The 24,281-nt window shown below is 34.7% G+C and overlaps 1 protein-coding gene across 2 annotated transcripts in view; it reads left to right on the top strand.

The window, feature by feature from the left end:
• Nucleotides 1-1,492: 1,492 nt before the first annotated feature.
• The window catches only part of FucT6 (alpha-(1,6)-fucosyltransferase 8), a 43,709-nt gene continuing 20,920 nt past the window's right edge, over nt 1,493-24,281 (top strand). The window contains exons 1-6 of one of the 2 annotated variants that reach the window (XM_069823715.1): nt 1,493-1,812; nt 2,096-2,332; nt 10,211-10,329; nt 15,802-15,985; nt 17,341-17,506; nt 21,134-21,320. In XM_069823715.1, coding sequence (XP_069679816.1) covers nt 2,106-2,332; nt 10,211-10,329; nt 15,802-15,985; nt 17,341-17,506; nt 21,134-21,320 — 883 coding nt within the window. In that variant the 5' untranslated portion in view covers nt 1,493-1,812; nt 2,096-2,105. The remainder of the gene's footprint in view (nt 1,813-2,095; nt 2,333-10,210; nt 10,330-15,801; nt 15,986-17,340; nt 17,507-21,133; nt 21,321-24,281) is intronic. The other variant, XM_069823716.1, reaches the window with a different exon arrangement.

Genomic DNA, 24,281 nt, shown 5'->3' with positions numbered 1-24,281 from the left:
TAGGGTTTTTAAAATATATTTTGTGTAATAATAGGATCAGTGGTAGCCCAGACCCTTAAACCAGTATACGCCACTGCGTCACAGTCTATTGTTTCTAGCACCCTCAAAACTCAAGCTTCGTGACTGTATATAGTAGACTGTGATAGTACTATAAATTGTAAGAAATATAGGTTAGAGTTATCCTTCTTCCGAAAGATCCAGGAAGGTGAGTTTATAGAATATAATACATATTTTATGAAAATACCGGTAATATATAAACATTATGTATTTCATATTTCAATAGTAGAAGGAAGGTGTTAATTTTTTCAAAAGAACACGATATCGAAAGTACAATACATTTTATGGTCTGCTAGGTAGAGAGTCTCTGATGAGGCGATAGTAGCGATCCTGGTGGTGAGTAACTATCTATGGATGCATATTTCAACTGTCTATGTTTGCATATTTAGTAAGTATTAAACTTCGTGACTGTATATACTAGACTGTGGTTCCACGTTGAGTTCGGCCACTGCCGTCTAGACCTACAGTCACAAAGCCGTTACAGTTCGACAGCACTGTAAAATGGTGCAGTTGTTTTTTTTTTTTTTTTTTTTAGTTATTTAATTGCGCTTTATAAACTAGTTGGTTATTAGCGTCGATGGAATTGGTGATAGCGAGTTGATTTATTTTGGCGAAATGAGGCCGAGGATTCGCCATACATTACCTAACATTATCCTTATGATTGGGGAAAACCTCGGGAAAAAACTCAATCAGGTAATGAGCCCTAGCTAGAATCGAACCCACGCCCAGGCGCAACTCCAGATTAGCAGACACACACGCCTGCCGGCTGGTCCGCGGTGGACTGGTATTATAAACGCATGGTCTTCTAGACATTCTGAGATAAATTTGTTTGAAACGATCGATACGATTTGGTTCTGGGTTCTGTTAAATATTTGCTTTTCGACACAAGTTTCATTACAAAAAAAACTTTTGCATTTTGTGTTCAAGAATGCAGTGGCTCGATACAACGCTGGACCTCCACCTATAACACAGGACATCACATTAACAACGAATATCCATGTCCTACGTTTAATTTGAATCCACGACCACGGATTCCACGTGCAATATTAGAAGTTCTTCACATTATACGAAAACCACGTTATTGGTATTCCCATAAAATATGAGGTAAGGAATGTTGTTTACAGTTATTTTATAGTTCGCTCAGAGATGGCAGCATATTTTCTGTAGTCGATTAAAGAAGCGACGTCAACCTAGTATCGAAGAAAGTTCCCTGTCCGCTGCTGCCATTAGTGTGTAGTGTGTGCAACGTGCACTACAAAGACCTCAACAGACATACACTAATATAACGAATGTGGCGATTTCGGTATCTCCATATTCAGAAAATGTTTCTAAACGAAACTGGAAGAGAAACAATTTAATTAAATTTATTATTTCAAGTATTTACTAATTTGTTTCACAATGATCTAGAGATTGATATTGTATTATCTTCGTAAACAAATTATATGTTGTCGTTTGTAGGAGACCTTGACGTAAACTTGAATAATAACAGCAGAGCAATCTGCTGTGTACTGTATTATTTTCTATTGCGAAATTTGTGAAGGGGGTGGGGGTGTTGTATGTTTTGGGGAACTCGAAGCGCTCGAAGGGTCCCTCAATAAGAAAACATGATGAATGAAAGTAGTTGTGTGTTATTAGGTAATATCATCAGCTAATGAAAATTTCATTCAATCTTTAATATGTGGGTTATCACCATAATGTTATTTAGTTTATTAGGAACTGACAGCAAACCTTTCCGGAATGACGTGTAAAGCCTAGGTAGGTAATAGACAGTATATGTATATGTATATGTATTTTTAAGTCACAGGAAACTTTCCACAATAATTAGAAGTAGTTACTATTCGTTCATGACCATCATATATATAACCAGTGCAAATTTAACAGATACGTTGTAGTAAAAATTAACACGATTCAATTTAATTAGGCTATATGCACAAGAAAGGAATACGTACAAAAGTATTCAAGATTTTGTCTTTATAGATGTGTAATAATGCAAGTTCTCGAAGTGCATAATACTTTCGTTGTGTTTTACTCCTCGTAGGTATGAGGCCATGAAGTTGGTGCGGCAGGTTGGTTGGGGCCGAGCACTACTGGTGCTCTTGGCAATTTGGTTATTGGTACTAGTGCTGTTTGCAGCATCACCAGTATTTAGGGTGCCGACATCGCCTGAACCAGATGTCCGCACAACTCAACGTTTGGCACGTGCATTTCATGACCTGGAAGTTCTCAAGAGGCAAAATGCTGAACTCAGAACCCTTTTTAGTGATATCAATGTTGGGTGAGTCATTGTCATTATAAAGATCTAGTTCTGGAAGTACGTTATTCATACTTAAATAATAACACCCAATGATTTCGTGAAATTAAATTATTGTGTCGGAAAAGGTTTAGCAAATTTTACTAAATAGAAGATCTTAATTAACATCCTGAAATACTACTAAAATCTTTTGTAAAGTTGCAGATGATGAACTGTAGCTTTGTATCTTACAAAGTAAATGTGTGCCGTTGAAATTTTAATTTCACCATGAAATGCCTAAGAATAATTAGGCCTATTTTTATTTGAATGGGTTATTTATGAAAGGGTCTGAGTCGCTTATTTTGTAAAAATGAGTTTGTAATGTAATAACTGCCCTTTGGGTGTAGATACATCGATTTAGATATGAAGAGGACTAAGTTTCACACTCTAATGTTTAGTAGAATTTATGATACAATTTTTATTTCAGCCTTAATTTCAAAATTTCGGCCTGTAAGCAGTTTTTTTTCTTAAATTGCTAACAATTTAGTATTCAAGACTTAGGCCTTTTCATAAATAAACCATTCATTTGCACAAAATTTGTGAATATGGTTAAGCCTACATGAGATTTTTCTATGTTTTCTCCAACCATCACTTTGCAATAATTATGACTTGTGTAATTTTCATTTTGTTTAATTTCTCTTGTCTCCACTGCAGCTTTGTTTCATCAGTGAGATGTAATATGGCTGTATCATATTCTTCACAAATTCCCAGCAGTCTTTCTGCTCAAAACAGCAATAAATAGAATAATCACTTTAATTTTCGATATTGCATATACTTACGAACAACTACCTCTCCAAAAAAAAAAAAAGCCTTATAAATTCAACGATTTTTACTTCCGAAATCACCAGAACTATCTGTGCACTAGTTTCTCCACCTTTTTTTTCTTAATTAACATTTAGTTTTGCACGAAGGTTGACTCCAGACCAAATCGATATATCCATTTTGAATCTTGCGTACACCACTTTTAACACTTGAATATAATTAATTGATGAACAAGTAGACTTACTTGTGTTAAATATGTAATATTTGTAGGCTCTGATGATGGTGCGTGAAGCACTGAAACAGCTGTAAGCCTGACAAATATTATATATTTAACACGAGTAAGTCTACTTGTTCATCAATTAATTAAATCGATATAGCTCATATATTTTTAGACAAACTCAGCTTTTCCTCCTCTCCTAAGGAGACTGCTTGCTTTCCATCCATCAACGTATCTAGATTTAGTCAATTATCAATTTAAGAACATGGTTCCTTTCCTGAGCCCTGTCTTGCTTACTGAGTCTTAATAGCTTAACCAAATAATTGTTAAAAATACTGGAGTTCTTGTGTTGTATATTCTATTTCTCTTAATCTTAATTTTTAAATCTATGTTTGTCTTAAGGTATCTGTCTAAAACTTTTAAGAATGCAATAGTCATTACAATTTATAAATCAGAAGATAAAAAACATGAATAAATATTTTCCTATTTCACTTAATTATATCAAACTTGTCTAGGATTCAAGAAAAATAGCCTACATTAAACAAAGACTACTTAATTATTTACAAAAACATAATATTTTATAGACCTACAGTACCGGTAATCAACACGGTTTTCAAAACAACAAAAGCGCTAGTGATGCTATGTTTGAAGTAGGCCTAACCCAGAAAATAATAAATGAAGTAGATGCTGGCAACAAATGCTTCGATATATTTCCTTTCGGTGTAGAGGCTTCTATTGCTGTTATATGTACCTTCTGACTGTGCTTTTCTGGAGAAAAGGTGATAGAACTCTGTATAGAATATCTTATATGGACAGGGAGATGATTCTATTGCTGTTATATGTACCTTCTGACTGTGCTTTTCTGGAGAAAAGGTGATAGAACTCTGTATAGAATATCTTATATGGACAGGGAGATGATTACTGTCCAGTGCACGGGAATTTTGTCGTTTTTAACCTTTTCGTCCAACTAAGGCTCTCAAGGTCTAAGTGGAATTCAAAGGAAACTATGCTGAAAACATAGTTATTGACACATTTTTCGATTCTATTATGAAAAACGCAACAAACAGATGCTGGAATGCTGTTTCGACGTGTTTCGTCAGAAAGAAAGCACTGCCTACAGCAAATGTAACTTTTTCGTTATCATGTTGGACATAAAAATGAACACATAATATAATGTGAAATATGTAAGAATGCAGGACATTTTTCATTGTAGCCTAACTGTACTTCCAGGTCACAAAAGTTGTGGTACAAGGGGCACATCCTAATGAAATATGAATCAAAATATGTATAATAAAACTCTTTCCACTCTTTTATGTATGTATGCATGCGTGTTTTTTTTCTCACAAGGGAACATAGCTCCATGTTAAGAAAATATCCAAACAATTTATACACCATTCGAAAGAGCATCCTGAAAAATGGTGAAATGTCTAATATTACGTCCTGTGATGCACATATGAATGAGCTAGAGAGAGCTAAAGAGGCGGGGATGGGGGTCTCCGCCATCCAATGGGAGTCTATACTGTTTGACTTGGCAGATGTGAGGATTGAACAGATTCATTCTCCTGTGAATGATAATGATAGTTAACAAAACATTGTTCGAAACATAAAAATTTCCTGCACCACCTACACTTTACCAAGAAGAGTTGATGACATTCACTTTCATCCACATGAAATTCACATGTACCAATTGCCCTTCTACTACAATAAATTTGTTGAAGGGGAATAAGTAGGAAGAGTCACATTATTGGTGAGTACGTTTTATATTTGTTTAGAGAATTTCATACGCATTCATTGTAATGTGTTTAAAATTCCCCCTCCCGCCTCTGACCAGTCACCCACACCCTCACAATATAACAGTAGGTGGCTATGCAAAATTAGCAGTTTTATTACATCCTAGAATTATATTTCCGAATTGATGTATAAATTGTTTAGACCTTCACTTAACATAGAGTTGCTCGCTTCCTACGCTGCTTCCTATGTATTCAATCCTTGTGCCTAACAGGTCGAACATAATAGACTCCCATTGGATAACAGAGACCCCCACCCCCGCCTCTTTAACTCTCTGTAGCTTGTTCATAATATGTGCATCGCAGCATGTAATAGTAGAGATTTCACCATTTTTCAGGGTGCTCTTTCGAATGGTGTATAAATTGTTTGGAAGTTTTCTTAACATCGAGTGATGTTGCCTTGTCAGTTTACTATATGAGAGTGAGTGTTTGTTTCTCACGTACTCACATCTCTGCCCAACAAATGCAAAGATGGTTTCCAGAGAATTTTCCAGGTTCAAGTTCTTAGTTAATCCTACAGTCTGTACAGTATGCCTGTTAGAAAATTGAGAGAAACTATTACGTGTACAAGAAAAGAAAACTAGGAAGAGGCAACATGTTTTGACCCAAGAAACTGTGTACAATACAACAGATTCTTCCTCTCTCCTCCAAGAAATCATTGTGTTATTTTAAACTTAATTTTTTTTTTCCTTGTTAGTAATAGTCTATAGTCCATACCTGTGGAGTAATGGTTAGCGTGTCTGGCTGCGAAACCAAGTGGCCCGGGTCCGATTCCCAGTCGAGGCAAGTTACCTGGTTGAGGTTTTTTCCAGGGTTTTCCCTCAACCAAATATGAGCAAATGCTAGGTAACTTTCGGTGCTGGACCCCAGACTCATTTCACCAGCATTATCACCTTCATCTTATTCAGATGTTAAATAACCTAAGATGTTGATAAAGCATCGTAAAATAACCTACTAAAAAATAATCTATATGAAACAAAGGATCAATTTTTTAATATTGAATCGATAGTAAGCCTACTGTAGGAACATGGAATAACATGATGTTATAATATTTAATTCTTCATATTTTTCTGTTTAATTATTTAGCTTTCTAACCAAGCTGTCATAATGATCTTGATGTTATGATAGCTACACTTGTAAATATTGAAATGTGGTTGTATGCAGATGTTTTGGTAATATGAATATCATTACCCAAGAAAGAAGAAAAACAACTCTCTCACAAGATGAATAAAGCATTGAATATCCTTTCAACTATTTACACTTTCCTATAAACCTACCCAAATAAAAGTAAAATTAGACAACCAAACAGGCACCGGCATGGCTCAGTTGGTTAAGGCGCTTGCCTGCCGGTCTGAAGTTGCACTCGGGCGCGGGTTCGATCCCCGCTTGAGCTGATTACCTGGTTGAGTTTTTTCCGAGGTTTTCCCCAATCGTAAGGTGAATGCCAGGTAATCTACGGCGAATCCTCGGCCTCATCTTGCCAAATACCATCTTGCTCTCACAATCTCATCGATGCTAAATAACCTCATAGTTGATACAGCGTCGTTAAATAACCAACTAAAAAAAAACTAGACAACCAAACAATAAAAGAAAGTTCAGAACCAAAATATCTAGGAATATACTTATACAAAAAATGACATGGAAAAAGCATGTAGAAAAAACACAGAAAATGCTAGATGTAGATGAAACGTGCTGAAAAGACTGCGGGTAAAAAATGGGGCTCACAAGCGGTACTGAATAATATCTATAAGACCTATATAATGCCAGCACTCTTGTATGGATGTGAAACCTTAAAAAACGCCAAAACAGACGCTATGGAGGTAGTTCAGTATAGTAAAGAGGAAAAAAAGAATGAAACAGATAAAATAATGCTCAAATCTTTGACCTTGGAGACAATCAATACCTCTTACTCATTAGAAAACTGGTTACATATAATTCTGCAGTGCTCGGGAAAAGTGACATAAGTCAGTTTCCACAAACCTTTTTTGATAATTTATTGACAACTTACACTGGTTTATGCCGATTTGATTTTTTTCTGTATCAATTATTGTAATGGGAGGAATACTTATGTATTTTTTTCCAAGCGAGCAGATGTTCTGTAAGTTGTCAATAAATTATAAAAAAAAGGTTTGTGGAAACTGACTTGTGTCACTTTTCCCAAGCACTGCAGATATATACTGAAGGATCACAATTTGATATGGATGTAAATGTTGGAATTTGTTTTCATAGTACCTTGTTTAGCTTCTAGGAACATTCCATACAAACTTTGACGGAGAATTAGGGGCAATGAGAATACCACTAAAGCAGTTATAGCTGAGTTAAGTTTCTAAAATTCAGTTTTCTTATGTGACTCGCAATTAGCTCTACAAGCTATAGCCCCACATCCTCCATCAAGCTCACCAGTTAAAGATATCCAGACACTAATAAGACAACTGCAAAATGAACAGAAAAATATAAAATTTCAATAGATACCTTCACACTGCGGAATTGAAGGCAACGAAATAGTTGACACATTGGCGAAAAAAAAGGAACAAAAATAACCACTACACTTAACCTTGCACTGCCATTTCATTCAGTAAAACTCTACATCAATAGAAAATTTCAGTAAGCAATACATCAAGATCACATAAGCCTCAGCAGGAACAAGAAATCGGAAGTATTAATTTCCGGCAAAGAAACCATTCCATTCTAACCAAGAAAATAATCAGTAGCAACATTCCAGATCTTGACAGATCACAACCTTCTTGTGAAACATCTCTATCGCCTCTCCATGCTTCCATTGCCAGCATGAGTGTTATGTTAAGATAGTGAAAGTGTCATGGATTGGGATCATGTTAAACATGCAGTGCTATGAAAAATGTTATATATAAGATTTTAGGTGAACTATATTGGGAGGTATACAGATGAATGGTTTCTATCCAAGTGTCTGGGCATTGAATTAATAATATTTATTATTATCATCTTCATCTTCTAGCATTGTTTTCAAGCTCTTTGGATCAATGTATGAAGAGCCTCCATTTGTCCCTATTGTTCCAGGCATCATCCATTCGTTCTTCCTCCCATTCTTTTCATGTCTAGCTTTATTTGACTTATACATTTTGATCTTGATCTTTCCCTTATCTCATTCCATTTACTTCTAGTTTCAGATCTAAATTTGTGGTTCTTTATTTTTCATTCTTTTCATTCATTTTAATTTTTTAATTTATATGTCAATAAATCAGACATTATCAGTCTCTTCTGTCCTTTCTTGGTTTATCTAGTATGCTCTGGAAGAATTTAATGACGATTGCCTGCAGTGTACTTCTATTTTTTTTAATACCCATATGTCTTCTCCATATGTTAAGATTGGCCTGAAATATGTTTTTTTTTTACCTACATCCTTGTTCTACAATAAGTCTTTCATACTAAGTAGGTCACTAGTGTGGCTCAGGAAATAGGTCCATTTGCTTGCCAATCCAGAGTTGCACTTGGGCTGATTACCTTGTTGGGGTTTTTCCGTGGTTTTCCCCAACTGTAAGGCAAATGTCAGGGATCACATGACAAATCCTAGTCCTCGTCTCGCCAAATACTATCATGCTGTCACCAGTTCCATCGACTATAATGTAGTAGTTGATACAGTATCGTTAAATAACCAACTAATTTAGGCTATAAACAATGTAGTAAAATTTAAAACTGTCATGTATTGTTTATGTGGTTGAAAAATAAATGTATTACTAGCATATAACCTCAAGTTTGATTAATGAACTATGTTACTAGTTAACAATGTACCGGTACGCAATGAAGGGGGGAAAGAACTGGCCACCCTACCCCATTATCTCCTGGCTTACTTGCCTCACAAGAAGTGCCTTATGGGTGTTTGTTATTTCATGTATTTTATTTTTCCATTACACAAAATCGATAGAAGATATTGAGTAACAGTACAATATGTTTAGAGCAATTTTACACAAAGAATATTTTCTTCATCTTTGTATTGATAAAATGGTTTTAAGAATGTAATGTTTTGTTCCTGTGTGAACCATTGAACAAGTATCAACTATCCAGTGTATTTACGTGACAGTGCCTTTGGGAACTGTATTCATAAAATATCAGAGGTTTTATTGAGAAATTTTGCTCTGAAGCCCACAGCGAAGAGAGACAGTGAAAAATTACAGTAGTTGAAATTCTTTTTTAAAATATTCTCGGTTCAGAACAAAATTATTTAATAAAACGTCTGATATTATCTTAAATCCACTATACATCATGTAGGTAGTACAGACAGCCAATATCTGTCCAATAGTTCCTATGAGAACAAAAACATAATATTATAAAAACCATTTTATCAGTATCAAAGATGAAGAAAATATATTTTATGTCAGATTCTTTAAATTATCTACGGTATGCACTGTTTCTCAATATTTTCTTTCTGCATAATAAAATATTCTGAATAATATGATACCAGTATAACTTAGCATGTTTCTGAAGTTTTCAGTTATAGCAGTAATTTTTTAATTTCCAAAATTTAGTGTCTTAAAACAAACAGTGGCTTAATATGCAAGTTAAAATGATTTACAGTACCCAATAGGTATAAATCAATCTAAAACTACTATTTAAAAGAGGAAATTGAAAGTCACATGACAGTGGCTACTGCAGTAGTGAGAAATTCTTTCTCTATTCATTTTCTTGTGCACTGTCACAAAGTGTTAAAAGATAAAATAGTTAAGTTGACTACTGTCACAAACACAAGCTCATCCAGACCTATAGTTACAACCAAGAATAATCTTTGAGAAAACAAGGTATGCACAGAAGAATTGTAAGTTTTAAAATATTATACTGTACTATTTAATGAGATGGTGGTTATGATTGTTGGTATCATCGTCCTGATCTTTGTTGTCATTTTCATTATTGTCTGATACATATTCTGAGGCCCTGAGTTAACCGAATGGATGACATATATAATTACATTTTCGTAATTTAAATTTTTTTCAGTCATTATAACTCCAGAAATAAAAGGTTTTCTGTATATCTGTGTGGAACCATGCATGCAAGAGGGTTCATAAACCTTTGCAATTGCACGTTTTTGTATTACCATTTTCATGATCTTGAATTTTGCCTTTTCAGTGATCCGTCACTAAAACAAGAGCAGAGAGATGCATTATTCCAGGACTTACAAAAGAAACTACAAAGAGCAGAGAAACTGCTGGAACAGTCTCATGACTCTGAAAAGTATGGTGGAATTGGTAAGTAATAGTATTACATCATATTATATATCACTTTCAAATATGCCATCACAATGCGACTAAAATACAAAGGTTGTACCAAGTCATAATCACTAATTTTTTCAGACCCATGATCATGAAAACAGAAACTTTATACATCAATGTACTTCTCAAAGATTCTTTTATTTTATGTATAATCTCCAGCTCGATTGACACATTTTGTCAGCACTCGTCAGTTTTAATATGCTTTTACAGTAGAAGTCTGTTCCACTAGTATGCAGCCTATGACATATGGCTTTCTGCACCTCTTCATCCATATTGAAATGTTGCCCTCTCAGGTCTTGGACGAAACTAAAGAAGTGGAAGACTGATGATGATAAATACGATCTGTATGAGAGCAGACTGAGAAAGAATCACCCAGTCATTTCTTTCAATCCATTGCATGGTGCACCAATATGCCACGTGTGCGTGTGTTGTCATGTTGCAGAATGACTTTCCTGCCAGAGTTTTTGTCATGCAGTTTTCAAAGAAGCTTTTTCATACTGTCTGATATGGATCTGAATTAACAGTTTGCTTGTGAGCCAGAAGTCAATCATCACAATACCTTCAGCATCCCAGAACATTTTGTCCATAATGTTCCTTTGTTTCTTCTTGGTCAGCAATTGTGGGTGATGCCTGTCCATGCTTTGACATTTGGTTTGGGGATCATAATGAGGAAACCAACATTTATCACCAGCCATTATGCTCAAAAGAAAGTCATCACCCTGTTCAATGTACTGCTGAAGCAATTGATGGAATATGTTTTGATTCTGCAATTTTTGTTACACTGAAAGCAACAAGGCATCCATTGTGAACAAATTTTTCTGAAACGCAGCTTTTTCAAGAGAGTTTGGATGTCATTATGGACCTACACCAAGCCTGTTAGCTATTTCTCGAACCTTTACATGGCAGTTCTCCATGATAGGGATGACAAGTCTCTTCTCATTGTGTCCACCACTGTAGAGTGACAGTTAACATGTCAAACCATGAAACGAGCTGACTCGGATTCAAATTATGGTTGGGACAAATTTTATTGAGATTTTTTTCGAGTTTTCCCCTCAACCTATTGAGAACAAATGCTGGGTAACTTTTGGCGCTGGACCCTGGACTCATTTTGCTGGCATTATCACCTTCATTTCACTCATATGCTAGATAATTATTGAAGTTGATAAAGCATCATAAAATAAAGGAATTCAAAAAAATCTTCTCATTGTCTTCCATCAAGCTTGTTGATGGATGGTCAGAGTGAGGTTGATTAGCAGTATCCATATTGCTGGTTTAAAATGCCACACCCCTCCTCAAACACGAACAAGACATAAAAAGAAATTATATGTAAGCTTTCTGCAATCCTCAGGGAATTCTTGAGAGTGAAATGTTTTCTTTCATTAGAAATTCAATGCCAACATGTTATTAAAATGAAATAACAGTTAGCTACCTTTTCAACTATTGTTGTGAGGCCTTTAGTGAGGAAGGATCCAACCTCTGTTGAAGTGAAGCAGCAGTTTCGAGTATTGCTGTGACACTGTCGCCTGCTCATGAAGTGAACCAGATGGTTACAGATGTCATTGTGATGTTTACTCCATCTTGCTCTGATGAAGTGAACTTTAGCGGGTCTAGCTCCTTTTTGTTAGTTTCAGTGGTACAACAACACATTAATATGTTCCTCACCATTTTCACAAATTCAAAGGGTGGTAATAACTTGGGTGCAATCCTCGTACTGATGGCTGTAATAATTGATAATCAGACAGTATTCATTTATGTAAGAAATCAGCACTACGTAAATTGCATATATTTTTTCATTAATTTTATACAGTATGATAGCTAATAAAACAACTATTTTACATAACCCTATGTTAAATTGTGCGCAACCACTGTAATCATTGTAACTCAGTTACGTCAAAATTATAATTTCAGGTCAAATAAGATATATACAGTATATAATGCATTTTACAACAAATCATTTCCATTATCATGTTGGAAATGATGATAATTTTCTAGGTAGTTTTTATTTTCTTGAACTATTAAAAAATCTTATAAATTACATTATTTACTGTGCAACCAAATAAGGCGAAACAGACGAACATAACAAAAATGAGAAGGAGTACGCTGATATGCAGGCAAGATGTGAAATGGTGCATTTGGTATGAGAATATTTCGAATAGGATATAATGTACCAGGAAATGTGGTGTTCTAATCTGCTGCATAATTAAATGTTAATAAATATGAAAAGACTACAGTTAGTCCCAGATTGGAATTGACAATTTTTAACTATGGGGATCGTTTCATAAATAATGCATGGGTTGGCAGAACCGTGAAGTAGATGACACAACAACAATGAAAATTACATCAGTTGCAGTTGAAGGCTTGAGGAAGAAGCACGTGTGTTCGTTTCGTCCATAGCAAACTCTGTGTTTAGGTAATGAGAGCTAGAAATGGGACCTATACGTGTCTGGGTACTGTGACAATTGAAGATCAAAAATCGAATATTTATGTGGCAAAACTCCGCACAGAAATCCACACTTTCCAGAGTGCTTTGGGTGGAGTTTATTGTAAGTTCACAGTGGACCGTAATACAGCTTCTCATTAGGCTACTCGTTTGTGTGATGGTCCTGTCAATAAGTTCGCAATGTCCAGGTGTTTCTGTTTCTGTTCAGCAGTCAAGCAGTGAGGGATCCAACATGTAGAAATTGTTCTCTTCTTCAAATCATTTGTCAAAATACAAAATACTGAAGTTGGAGAAATCCCTGTAGCATCTGAAAGTTCCTCACATGTCATTTGATGATCTTCTTGAAGAGCATCCGCCACAAATTTCACACTTTGTTCATGTATTGATGTTTTCGGTATTCTTGGTCTTGCATCGTTTTCTAAGCTAACACGAAAACAAGTAATCCAGCAAGAAATTGTACTACAGTCCACTATAAGCTCACCACAAACTGTGTTCTGCTGTGGATTCCTGTTGACGTTTTATCACATAAAGATTCGAACTTTGATTTTCAATTGTCACAGTACCTGAGACATTTGTAGGCCCCATTTCTAGCTCTCGTTACCTAAACACAGAATATGCTATGGACAAAACGAACACAAGTGCTTATTCCTCAAATCTTCAATTGTAACTGACTTAATTATCATTGGTTGCGTCATCCACTTCACAGTTCTAGCAACCTGTGCATTATTTATGAAATGATCCTCGTATTATTTGAAGTAGACTGTATGTGCAACCAAACCCATAGCTTTTGGAATTCGTGATATTATTACTTTATTGCTTACAAATGTTAATTAGATTATGTGATCAGCTAGGGAGTGTCATTACGTGTATAGTTTCCTTCTTTAGTATAACCAACGACCTGTTTAAAGATTTTGGAGACAATATGTCTTAGCTATTACTGTGAACTCTTAAAAAGACACATACTGGTGCAATAAAATGTTCTGAATTACACTGAGTAGTGGATTTTACATGTGGTGTTTCTGCATTAATTTCTAAAATTCTAAAATTGAGAGTTTGCTTCTTGAGGTCACCCATAAAAAGGGAATATTTAGGCTCTGCATGCAATAGGATTTGGACAAATGAAATGGAAAATTTTAGATAGGCTAATTTTTACAATTTAACTGCATAGCCAATCACCAGGAACAAATTTCATCTCTTAAAGCAGCAATGCCATTCGTATTTAAAACTTCTCTTTACGGTCAAGTTTATCCTACAAATCAAGCTTTCAGGAATAACTCCCTGTAAAGTTAATTTGAACAATTTTTCCCTCGAAATTATTCAAATTAACTTGACAGGGAGTTATTCCTGAAAGCTTGATTTGCATAATACACGTCACTGTATGCAACAGAAAACCACAATTTAAGTCACACAAGTTAGTGTGCACTCAATGTTGGTTGCTTGACGGTTGTCAAGCCCACTTTGAGGTCTGTGAATATAGAGGGGAAAAATTGGATCAGTGTCGGGTAGAGTTCCTGGGTAGCTCAGTTGGGAGAGCATTGGTATGTTTAACCAATGGTCCTGGCCCCAGAACAATTTTTCCCTCGAAATTATTCAAGTTTATCCTAGTTTACTGTTCATTTCAAAGGAAATAGGAAGGAAATATTTCACGTGATATACTCTATAAATTCTTTCCTAAAAAATATTGTCCTCTCGAGCAAAAAACTGAAATGTCGCCCCTGTATCTGTCATATGCACAAATATTTCTTTCTTTACCTTACTTCTTCTGATTGCAAAACACAACCAACAAATTTTCTAAGTCATCTGTTGTCATATATTGATATCTACAAGAATATTTTTGAATGTTGAAAATGATGATTCAACATCACATGAGATTGCTGGATAAAATGTTAGTGTATATATTGTAAGTTTGTAAGATTCAGGTTCAAGAAATGTACACTTTCTTGGCACAGAACCTTCATAACTTCGAGCTCAGTGCTGTAACCAGGGTTTTTTTAATAACACCATGTCTAGTTTTATCTTGACAGACTCACCAGTTGTTGCAGGAGGCATCACAAACGAATGTACTCACACAAACCGCACACAAAATTTAACAAAATCACACTGCTGGTGTGCCGAATAAGAATAACTGAAACAGAGAGAAGGTGGATAGGGGTGTTAGAGTCGGATATGAAGCGATGTTTGGAAATGCTTCTTGCTATGCAATAGTTCGATGGAACAAAAGCAGAGAGTGGTTGTTTAGCTTTTGCATAGCTACTCTTCATATGCAAGGAATATCCAGCTATCAAGTACAGTCAATCAAAAAAATATTATGTGCCAACAATCAAGCAATCCAGAATTGAATTTTTTTTTTTTTTTACAAAATATGCAAATTTGGGGTTTGTGCAAAAAAATCCTGAAAATATGCTACAATTATGCACAGTAGTCTATTATATGCAGGAATTCCTTAAATATGCAAAATTAACTTTGTAGAAATATGCATTTGCATACAAATCCTAGCTCTGAGGTTTGCTTATATTCCCTAAATTTCTTTCTGCACTTATCACTAATGAGCACAAAAACTCTTTCTGAATGTCCACCCACCTTCCCTCTGACTACCTATCGAGCTGAAAGGGAATGCATTCACGTCTTGTAATTTCCACGTGCTTTACTAGAAACTTCAGAGATCGAATCTTTCCCTGCAACCATAATACCATAATACTTCATTTATAAAAATTATAAGATCATTACTTTTGCACAAAACCAGAGAAAATAGCTATGAATAGACTATCACATATTCTTACTAGAAAGCTAGGGACAAATCTTCAAGATTTCAAGTGAAATTTGTGTTCCACAAAGACAATATCAGTGCAGGTTTTCTTGATTTACTTCCATTTGATTTGATTTCCATCAATTCTCTTCTTTCATATTTCACTAGTTTTCTCAAGCCTTACAGGGGAAAATAACGTGATATTAACAATAATAATGATATTCTGCAAGCATACAATGAAGCTGTACAATGCATTTTTCAGAACCAAGGGAGGAACCAAGCATTCAATACGAAAAGATGAGACGGAAAATGTCGAATGGAGTTCAAGAAATGTGGTATTATGTGAGTGGCGAGCTAAAAAAGATGCAGAAACAAGCTCAAGCATTATCTCCGCAACTTGCTACAAGGATAACTCGTGTGTTGGAAGAAGGTGTTGTCCATAAAAGGTAGTATGATGTTGAATATTCCTTTTTTTTATTGAATTAATCATTTATTATTCAAAGTTATGTAAATAATCCATAACAGAACAAGTAATTAATTTATGAGAACAGTATTGAACCTTAATTTCTCTCCCTTTTGCTTGTTTAAATACCAGATAACAATTGTCTTCACAGAATTGATTAATTTTCACGTTTCCTTCTTGCTGCTTGCTTCACTGCATATGTTTTGATTTCGAAACACTGATCTTCCCTCTCTGTTTTAGTGGCAATGGGATATAAGAAATCCCAATTTGTGTTTCTCCTTGATGACTGTAATGAATTCCAGATAAGAAAAAATGTTGTGGTAAACAAAATGTACAATTGTACCAAATCATACTTGTTCTCCTATTGACTAATGTTGATGCGTATGCTAGAAATTAGTTCGCAATTCTGTATCAAGATGTTGATCATTTATGATAATTTAGACAGAAGTGAAATATGATAAAATCATTTGAGTCATGCTTTTAAAAATGATATCTTACCATGTGTGATATTAAGGCTTGAAGTATGATATCGTATTTTACTGCATAATCGTCGCATTTTTTTTTTTTTTTTTTATTGCGTGAAAATATACAGTGCCACTATTCTGTGAAGAATAAATTAAAATGGTAACGATTGGTTGCATTAACTTCCAGTGATCAGCTTCCTTATGTAAGCTGTGTGAGCAAGCAGGGCCTTGTGTGATTTGTGATAGAGATAGAAGATGAAGGAGAGGGTAAGGAGGGACTCCAGTATTAGTATGCGATGCTGGAACTGTAACGTGAATAATACCTTAAAAATAAAAATTATTGTGGTGTTATTGAATTAAAAACACTTTTTAATTGACTAAAAAGATTCACAATATTGTTGAATCAAATATAAAGGTACATCTGATACACTGAAATCGATATTATCTGACTACTGGACTAGTCCGTGGAAAGATGATTGGTCTAGGCATAAAAAATATATTTGAACACTCGGAACCAACAATTGTACTAAACTGAAGACATTCCTGGCTGTTGGCTTGGTGCTAACATCTCGCACCCCCATTCCATTCACTTTCGTCAGCTGCCACTACAGTTTCTCACACATTCGGTCTTGAACATAAAGATACTTTGTGTTGCAGTGGCAGCACATTATTTTTAAATAATTCTTGATAATAATAAAACAGAAATATCTATGCTACAATTATGCGGTGAAATTTTAAAGTCCTGATAAGTTTGTCTATAAATAAGGGTGCGACCATTGTGCAGTGGCGACGATTACTCGCATACAGGAAGAAATAAAATGTTAATGTGGTACTGTATTAGTTATTGCAATTGTTTGTGCTCTTTGGTGTACAGGAGTTTGCTGACAGATGTAGACACTCTTGCTGAAGTAGATGGTTATGCTGCTTGGAGGGAAAAAGAAGCTAGTGATTTGAGTGATTTAGTGCAGCGCAGACTTGATTACTTGCAGAATCCTGAAGACTGTGGTTCGGCAAGGAAACTTGTATGCAATCTTAATAAGGTATTGTATAGTCACAAATAAGAGCTTTTTCTTTTATGTGTGAATAGAAATATTCCAGAACATTCATTAAGGTCCTTAGTGATGCTACTTTCTCATTACACAAAGCATTATGAGAAAACACTGTGGTACTGCAAAAAATATATATATATTTTAAAATGTTTGCAAAAATACATATTAAAGACATCGCTATATTGAAAAATCGAAAAAGTGGTTTGAACATTCTGTCTGTCTATATGATTCTGTGTACATCTGTCTGTCTATATGACTCTGTGTACAGCTACTTCTCCTGTCTTGTTCGTCATTAGAGGTGGTAGATTTTAGCAACTTAAAATTAAAAATTTCATTCATGTATTCATTCATAGCGTTCTGTCCAAGGGCAGGTCTTTCACTGCAACCGAGCTTTCTCCAATATTTCCTATTTTCTGCCTTCTTCTTAGCCTCCACATATGATCCATATATCTTAATGTCGTCTATCATCTGATAGCTTCTTCTATGTTGAACTCTTCTCCCATTCATCATTCCTTCCAGGCCGTTTCTTCTCAGCTATTAACCTAGCCAATTCTTTTTTCTCTTCCTGAACAGTTTCATCATCATTCTTTCTTCATCTACTCTTTCCAACACAGCTTCATTTGTTATTCTGTCTGCCCATTTCACATGCTCCATTCTTCTTCATATCCACATTTCAAATGCTTCTATTTGCCTCTCTTCACTTCGTCATAATGGCTATTTTTTTGCCCCATACAGTGTCACACTCCACACAAAGCATTTCACTAGTCTCTTCTTTAGTTCTTTTTTTAGAGGCCTGCAGAAAATGCTCCTTTTAAAAATTCAGTACTTTAAAAATCAAATTGTTGTAGCACTTTTAATGTTAGAACTTAGCATTTTGTAGCGGAACATTTTTATGAAAATTTTAGTGCTACAAATACAGTGTCACCAGTGTGTTAACAGGTGCATTTTCTAGATTTTTCAGTTAAAATTCTTGAAAATTTTAGGGCCTATATATGAAAGTCAATGTGGCTATGTATGTATGTATTCTATACAAATTTACAGGCTTTGACCTATATTTGCACATTTAACCATAACCAGGAGAAGAACGTAGGCTGTATTAAAATTGGGCAGATTGACGTTAAATTATTGAAAATTAGAAAGATGTATGGCATGTATGATATTAAAATGGCCTATTCTACAGTCAATTGTCTCTTATTGACGCCATCCAATCACCTCTTCTTCTGTTGTAAAAGCGGCCAAATTGTTATTGAAATATTAAATAAAATAACATTAAATTAAAATTACGTAAATGAGGGATGATCTCTTGATTGAATGTGTCATATGGCATGAATATACAATACAATATGACGTAGAACACATTTTTGTTTAATATTTAAGAATTCAAAATCAAACATAATAGGCAGCAAATATGAAAGCAATCATAACACAAAAATTCAACCACTTTATCACATAGTTCTCTGTAGCGTAGTGGTAAGGTGGAAGACTTTGGTGTAGGGGAACCCAGGTTCGAACCTGCGATTAATTTTTTTTTTCGATAATTTATTTACATTATTTTAGATACGTTATTTTATTTTAACCCTACATAAAAGGGGTTTTACTACATAAACAATATATTCGTAGTATTTTATTTTCTAAAACAAACAATTATGTGAATGTACTTACTTAAGCTCACTGAAAATAACAGTGTATTCATTCTAAAATATATGTCTTTCAAAATATTGTTGTTCATGTCCGAAATGTGTTATTGCTAAATTATATCTGTATTATCATGCCTTGAATGTACAGTAGTAGGCTATGTATGTTAAGCTTACTGGAAATAACAATCTGTTAATTTTTAAAGTAAGCTTCTCTCAAAATATTATCCTTCAAGTCCAGAAATGATTTATAGTGAGATTATACTGTATTCTGTACATAAAATAAAAATGACCTAATTAATATACAGTATTATGTACGAGTATTCGTAAGACGTCATTTTTCAAGTCTTATTTAAGATACTGGGTATCCTATTATATATATTTTTTATTTACATATTGATTCTTTGATATGACCGATAAAGAGGTAAATTTTAACTCACCATGATACTCCAAGGGATTCAAACTGGGAACAAGAGAATTCCCTATTTATCGTCAACTGTCTTTGAACATCAAGCTAAAGCACATATAGACAGGAAATTAGATTAAATTTGTGTCAACATAGCTTTAGATCAATATAGAACATGGAGTCTATACTAAATGGATGTAAAGGAACAGAGGGGATGTTTTTGTTTAGCTAAACTACAAGACAAATCTAATTAAAAACAAAAACAGGAAGGTACATGATGACATCTTTCCTTTTCGGTGCCTGATCTTCAGCTGTTTTAAATTGTGTTAATCTTGGCAGGCATTTGGGTAAGAAGGTCATTAATTCATGTAAGTGATGCTATGTAAAGATTCATCTTTAGGGACGAGGAAAGCTTAGTAAAGACAGTAATTCGGTTTGGTTTTCTATAGTTGATTTGCCGAGATCTCATTAAGTCTGAAGCAAAAAGGAAAACCCAGGCAATGCCGAGTGCTTTTAACTAGTAATAAATAAGTAAAGGAAATATAAAATTACAGCGAAATTGTGAATATTAAGAGACATGCCAAAAATATGATGTGATTTTGTACCAACCCATCTTGTTACTCAATCAGTATCACTTGTTACCAAATACAACTCGTTTATGAGTGAACATTGGGTCTAAAGAGGTCACATAAGCAGCCAATATTCTACCACCAGCACGAGGCAGACTAGTTGAAAACTCGAGATAATGGTACAAAGAGGATTTCAGGTAGGTCACTTTTCTGTGACATGCGAAATATCTTGAACAAACCTGCTGTGGCAGTGAATCAGACCAGAATCTCGTATCCTGGCCACCTTGCTCCCGACTTCTTGACACTGTGATTTTTTTATGCTGTTTATGTTTCTCTTCTACCACAGTTCATTGACGAATTGAGGGTATGCATTAATAAAGCCATCAAAACCATCACTAGTGACATGTTCTGAAGCTTGTGGCAGGAATTCGAATATCAGATAAATATGTGCAGAGTAAAACAAACAGTATTGGACAGTTGTAACACACTGAAAGAAACTCAGTGAATGTAGTGACAAATCAAAATAATAATTTTGCTTCTGTCTTATAATTGCAAGTCACAGTGATTATTGCTTACCCTGACAATCATTTAGGAAAACCCTGTATATTAAATAATTCATTAAAGTTTGCAGGAAACTTGCTACTTGTGACAGTTCAACAGCAGTTCATTGTTAAAATATCTTCATTGTGTATTTATGTATAACATTAATTGACCAATTGGAGTGCTGAACATTTCAAGAAAAGTCGACAAAGAGGACATCTTAAATAGTGTACGAAGTTCTGTGCCTTTTTTTGAGAATTGAACATTTTTACTAAAATGTTGTATGGACAAATGTGACTAGGACTTTACTACTTACATCCTCTTGTCATGTTCGCAGAATGTAAGATTTCTACTCTTTGGTTATGTCTAGATCTAAATTTGACCAACTTCTGCTTCTACCTTTTATTTAATATCTTTATGCATCATTTAACTGGTATTAGTAAATCTGTATTACACTTTTCCGTTGCAGGGTTGTGGATATGGTTGTCAGCTTCACCATTTAGTTTACTGCTTTACTGTAGCATATGGTACAGAAAGAACTCTGATTTTGAAATCTAGAGGTTGGCGCTATAGAAAGGCAGGCTGGGAAGAGGTATTTCTTCCTATCAGCCGAACTTGCACTGATCCATCAGGGCGAACACACAGTCACTGGCCAGGTAAATGTGTTTAGTGTAATTGATGCATCTATTGCGCAATACAGTTTTACTTGATAAATAATATTAGGAGAAATCTGAATTGATATAATGAAAACAAATGTCATTTACATACAGTTTTCTAATTCTTATCCCCCAGCCTAGTGAAAATTATTACCACTAGAGTTGAATTTGAAATTTGAAAAATATACTTTCAGATTTTATACATCGTCTTTCATAAGTCCGTGAAACATTTTAGAAATCCACCACAAATAAACTAAGCAATGGATAATTGTAATTCTTATACCGATAGAACGAGAAACTCCCCAAGTTTTGTCAGGAAAAGTCTACATCGCATAGTTGTCATGGTTTGTCTTTAGGAGAAGTAGAAGACATGTAGGAAAATTGGCTGATGCCACAGATGAATGAGGACAGTCAATTACATTTTTCAACAAGACAACTGTCTGGTTCATTTCCACAATGATGTACGAGGCTATCTCAACACAAATTTATCACAATGTTAGATAGGACGCTATGGACAAGAAGATGACGCCTTAATGTGGTGGCCACCCAGGCCACCAGATGTAAAACCTTGCGATTTTTTTCTTGTGGAGATTTGTGAAGGACATTGTTTTTTTACCCCCCCCCCCCCAACTCCCCACTAACCTTCAGGAACTTCGCAACCTGTATCTCTGATCAATCGTATAGGATGAAGTGGATTATCAGCTAGATGTCTGTCATACCAGCAAGGGTTGACACATTGAGCATTTGTGAGATATGTAAAAAAAACTTGGAGAGTTTACCTACATTCTGTGTAATAAAATGTAGTATCCGTTGCTTAGTTTATTTATGATGAATTTCTAAAAATGTTTCACGGACTTACGAAAAACTGTGTATTTTCACACAAAGGAAAATCTGAGTTCCAACAAATGTAACATGTAGCATATTTTCCTCAGTTTCCTCTTGTTCATTATGTGTTATAAGAGTGTGAGTAACATTCTGTATTTGTTACCTATATATTTTTCCTTTTCTCAGTTCTCATTAACTGTATTTCCTTCATTCCCATCCCGCTCCCTTTCTGTGACTTTAGTTAAGAATATTTTAAATCCCTTTAATCCAGAGGATCAATTGGGACTGTCGTCTGGGTTCGACAAGATCTGGATTAAGAGAAATAAAAAAAATTGGCAATTTCGTGAATAAAAACAATTACAGTGTAATGACGTAATAAAGTATAAAATACAATACCTGTGTTGATATGACAAATTACAATTTTTTTAAACTGTATATTTTCTTTTGTGGTTTGTTGCACATCATCTTCACTATAAGTTTATGTAGATGCCTCATGTGGTAGTAACATGCAGAAATTCACTTATCATCACTTTGTTCAGTAAAGTTGATCACACCAATGCACTTCATTTTTGGGATTCGGATTCATCTTCAGATGCACCATTTCTCTCTCTATTCTCCTCTACGTATACTACAAAATATTTTCTTCATTCCTTATGTGACAGGCTGGACCACCTTCGTCATTGTTGAGCCACACCTCAGTTTTTTCTCCTGTAAGGGATCTCTCACCACCTCTTAATTATTGCTTCCTGGCAGGTCCCAATTTCAGTTTATGTATTCTCGAGTTTCTACAAGACTTTCTTTCATGCATTGATCAGTGCATAAGGCACTTTGCTGTCCACTGCAGTCATAAAATTGAAAATAGTCTACCAAAATTTACATAATTGTATATATTTTGTACCACAGTTTTTCTCCCTAGAAATACGAACTACAGAATGCAGAAACTTAAACCATGCCTTGCAGAAGTATATTTCTTCAGAACAACTGTTTAAAGTAAACAATATCCAGTTTAATGGGGTTTTACAGTAATTTATTTTTCTGTGTATAATAATATTAAAGTCACATTATTAATCTTTAACACTATCGTCCCTTTCACAGATCCAACTTCTGTGTCTTTCTCTATCTGTGTTCTTTTTCCTTTGCTTCTCTATCATGTGTGGCTGTGTGCATTTGTGTGCACGTGCACTTGAACCTTTTGCTGTGTATTCAGACTAGAAAAATTGGCAAACACGCACTCTGCCATGCATTTGTTTCATGTTCAAGCCGAGACACTGTTCAGTTTACTTAAATTCCCAATATTGCTTATTTTTCCGAGGAATATGCATTAGCAGTGGCGTATACTGGTTAAAGGGTTTGGGCTACCGCTGACCCTATTATTACACAAAATATATCTAACAATTACTTTAATTTTAATTACTATGGTAAAACTAATAATACAAAATTATTACATTATGTTATATTATAAACTTTTTCTTTTGTAATTTCCTTGGGCTACCGCCGGTAGCCCGCAAAATACGCCCCTGTGCATTAGAATTGAGAGTATGACAACACTAAATATCCTTTACTGATATTTCTTTCAGAGTATAATACTGTAGCAATGTATGATTACATTTTCAGCTCATAACAACATAATCATGGGTTCAATTTCAAAAACTTTTCCTTTTTTTCAATTCGAATTGCAAGACATTTTGCCTTTCTTCTTTTTGTTAAGTTTTTAATTAATTACATATTGCATAAAATTGAAGAATATTATGAATTTCAAAGAAATGCATTGCACTTCTTTTAATTTAATGATGGTAATAATACTGCTAATGTGGCACTACAGCCTGATATCGGGCCTTAGCCTTCTGAATCAAGTCTCTCCAAATCTGCCTATCCAGCATCTTCCTTTTCCAATTCCTACTCCTAGAATCTTCTTTGCATTCTCTTCCACAGCATCAATCTATCTGTTCCTTGGTCTACATACTCGCCTGTTGCCTCCCAATAGTGATGTATAAGATTTTCCTTAGGATGCATTCATTCCCCATTCGATGAATATGCCCAACCCAATGGTAATAATAAGAAATACCAATATGTTTGCTATGCTGTATGTGCCAGCATTAAGGCTTTAAATAGAAATAAAAGGAAAATGAACTCTGA

Source organism: Periplaneta americana, chromosome 4 (assembly GCF_040183065.1).
Source record: "Periplaneta americana isolate PAMFEO1 chromosome 4, P.americana_PAMFEO1_priV1, whole genome shotgun sequence".
NCBI classification, from domain to species: Eukaryota; Metazoa; Arthropoda; class Insecta; order Blattodea; family Blattidae; genus Periplaneta; species Periplaneta americana.
Note: the sequence above shows the minus strand (reverse complement) of the source record. Positions and strands in the feature narration are given on the sequence as shown.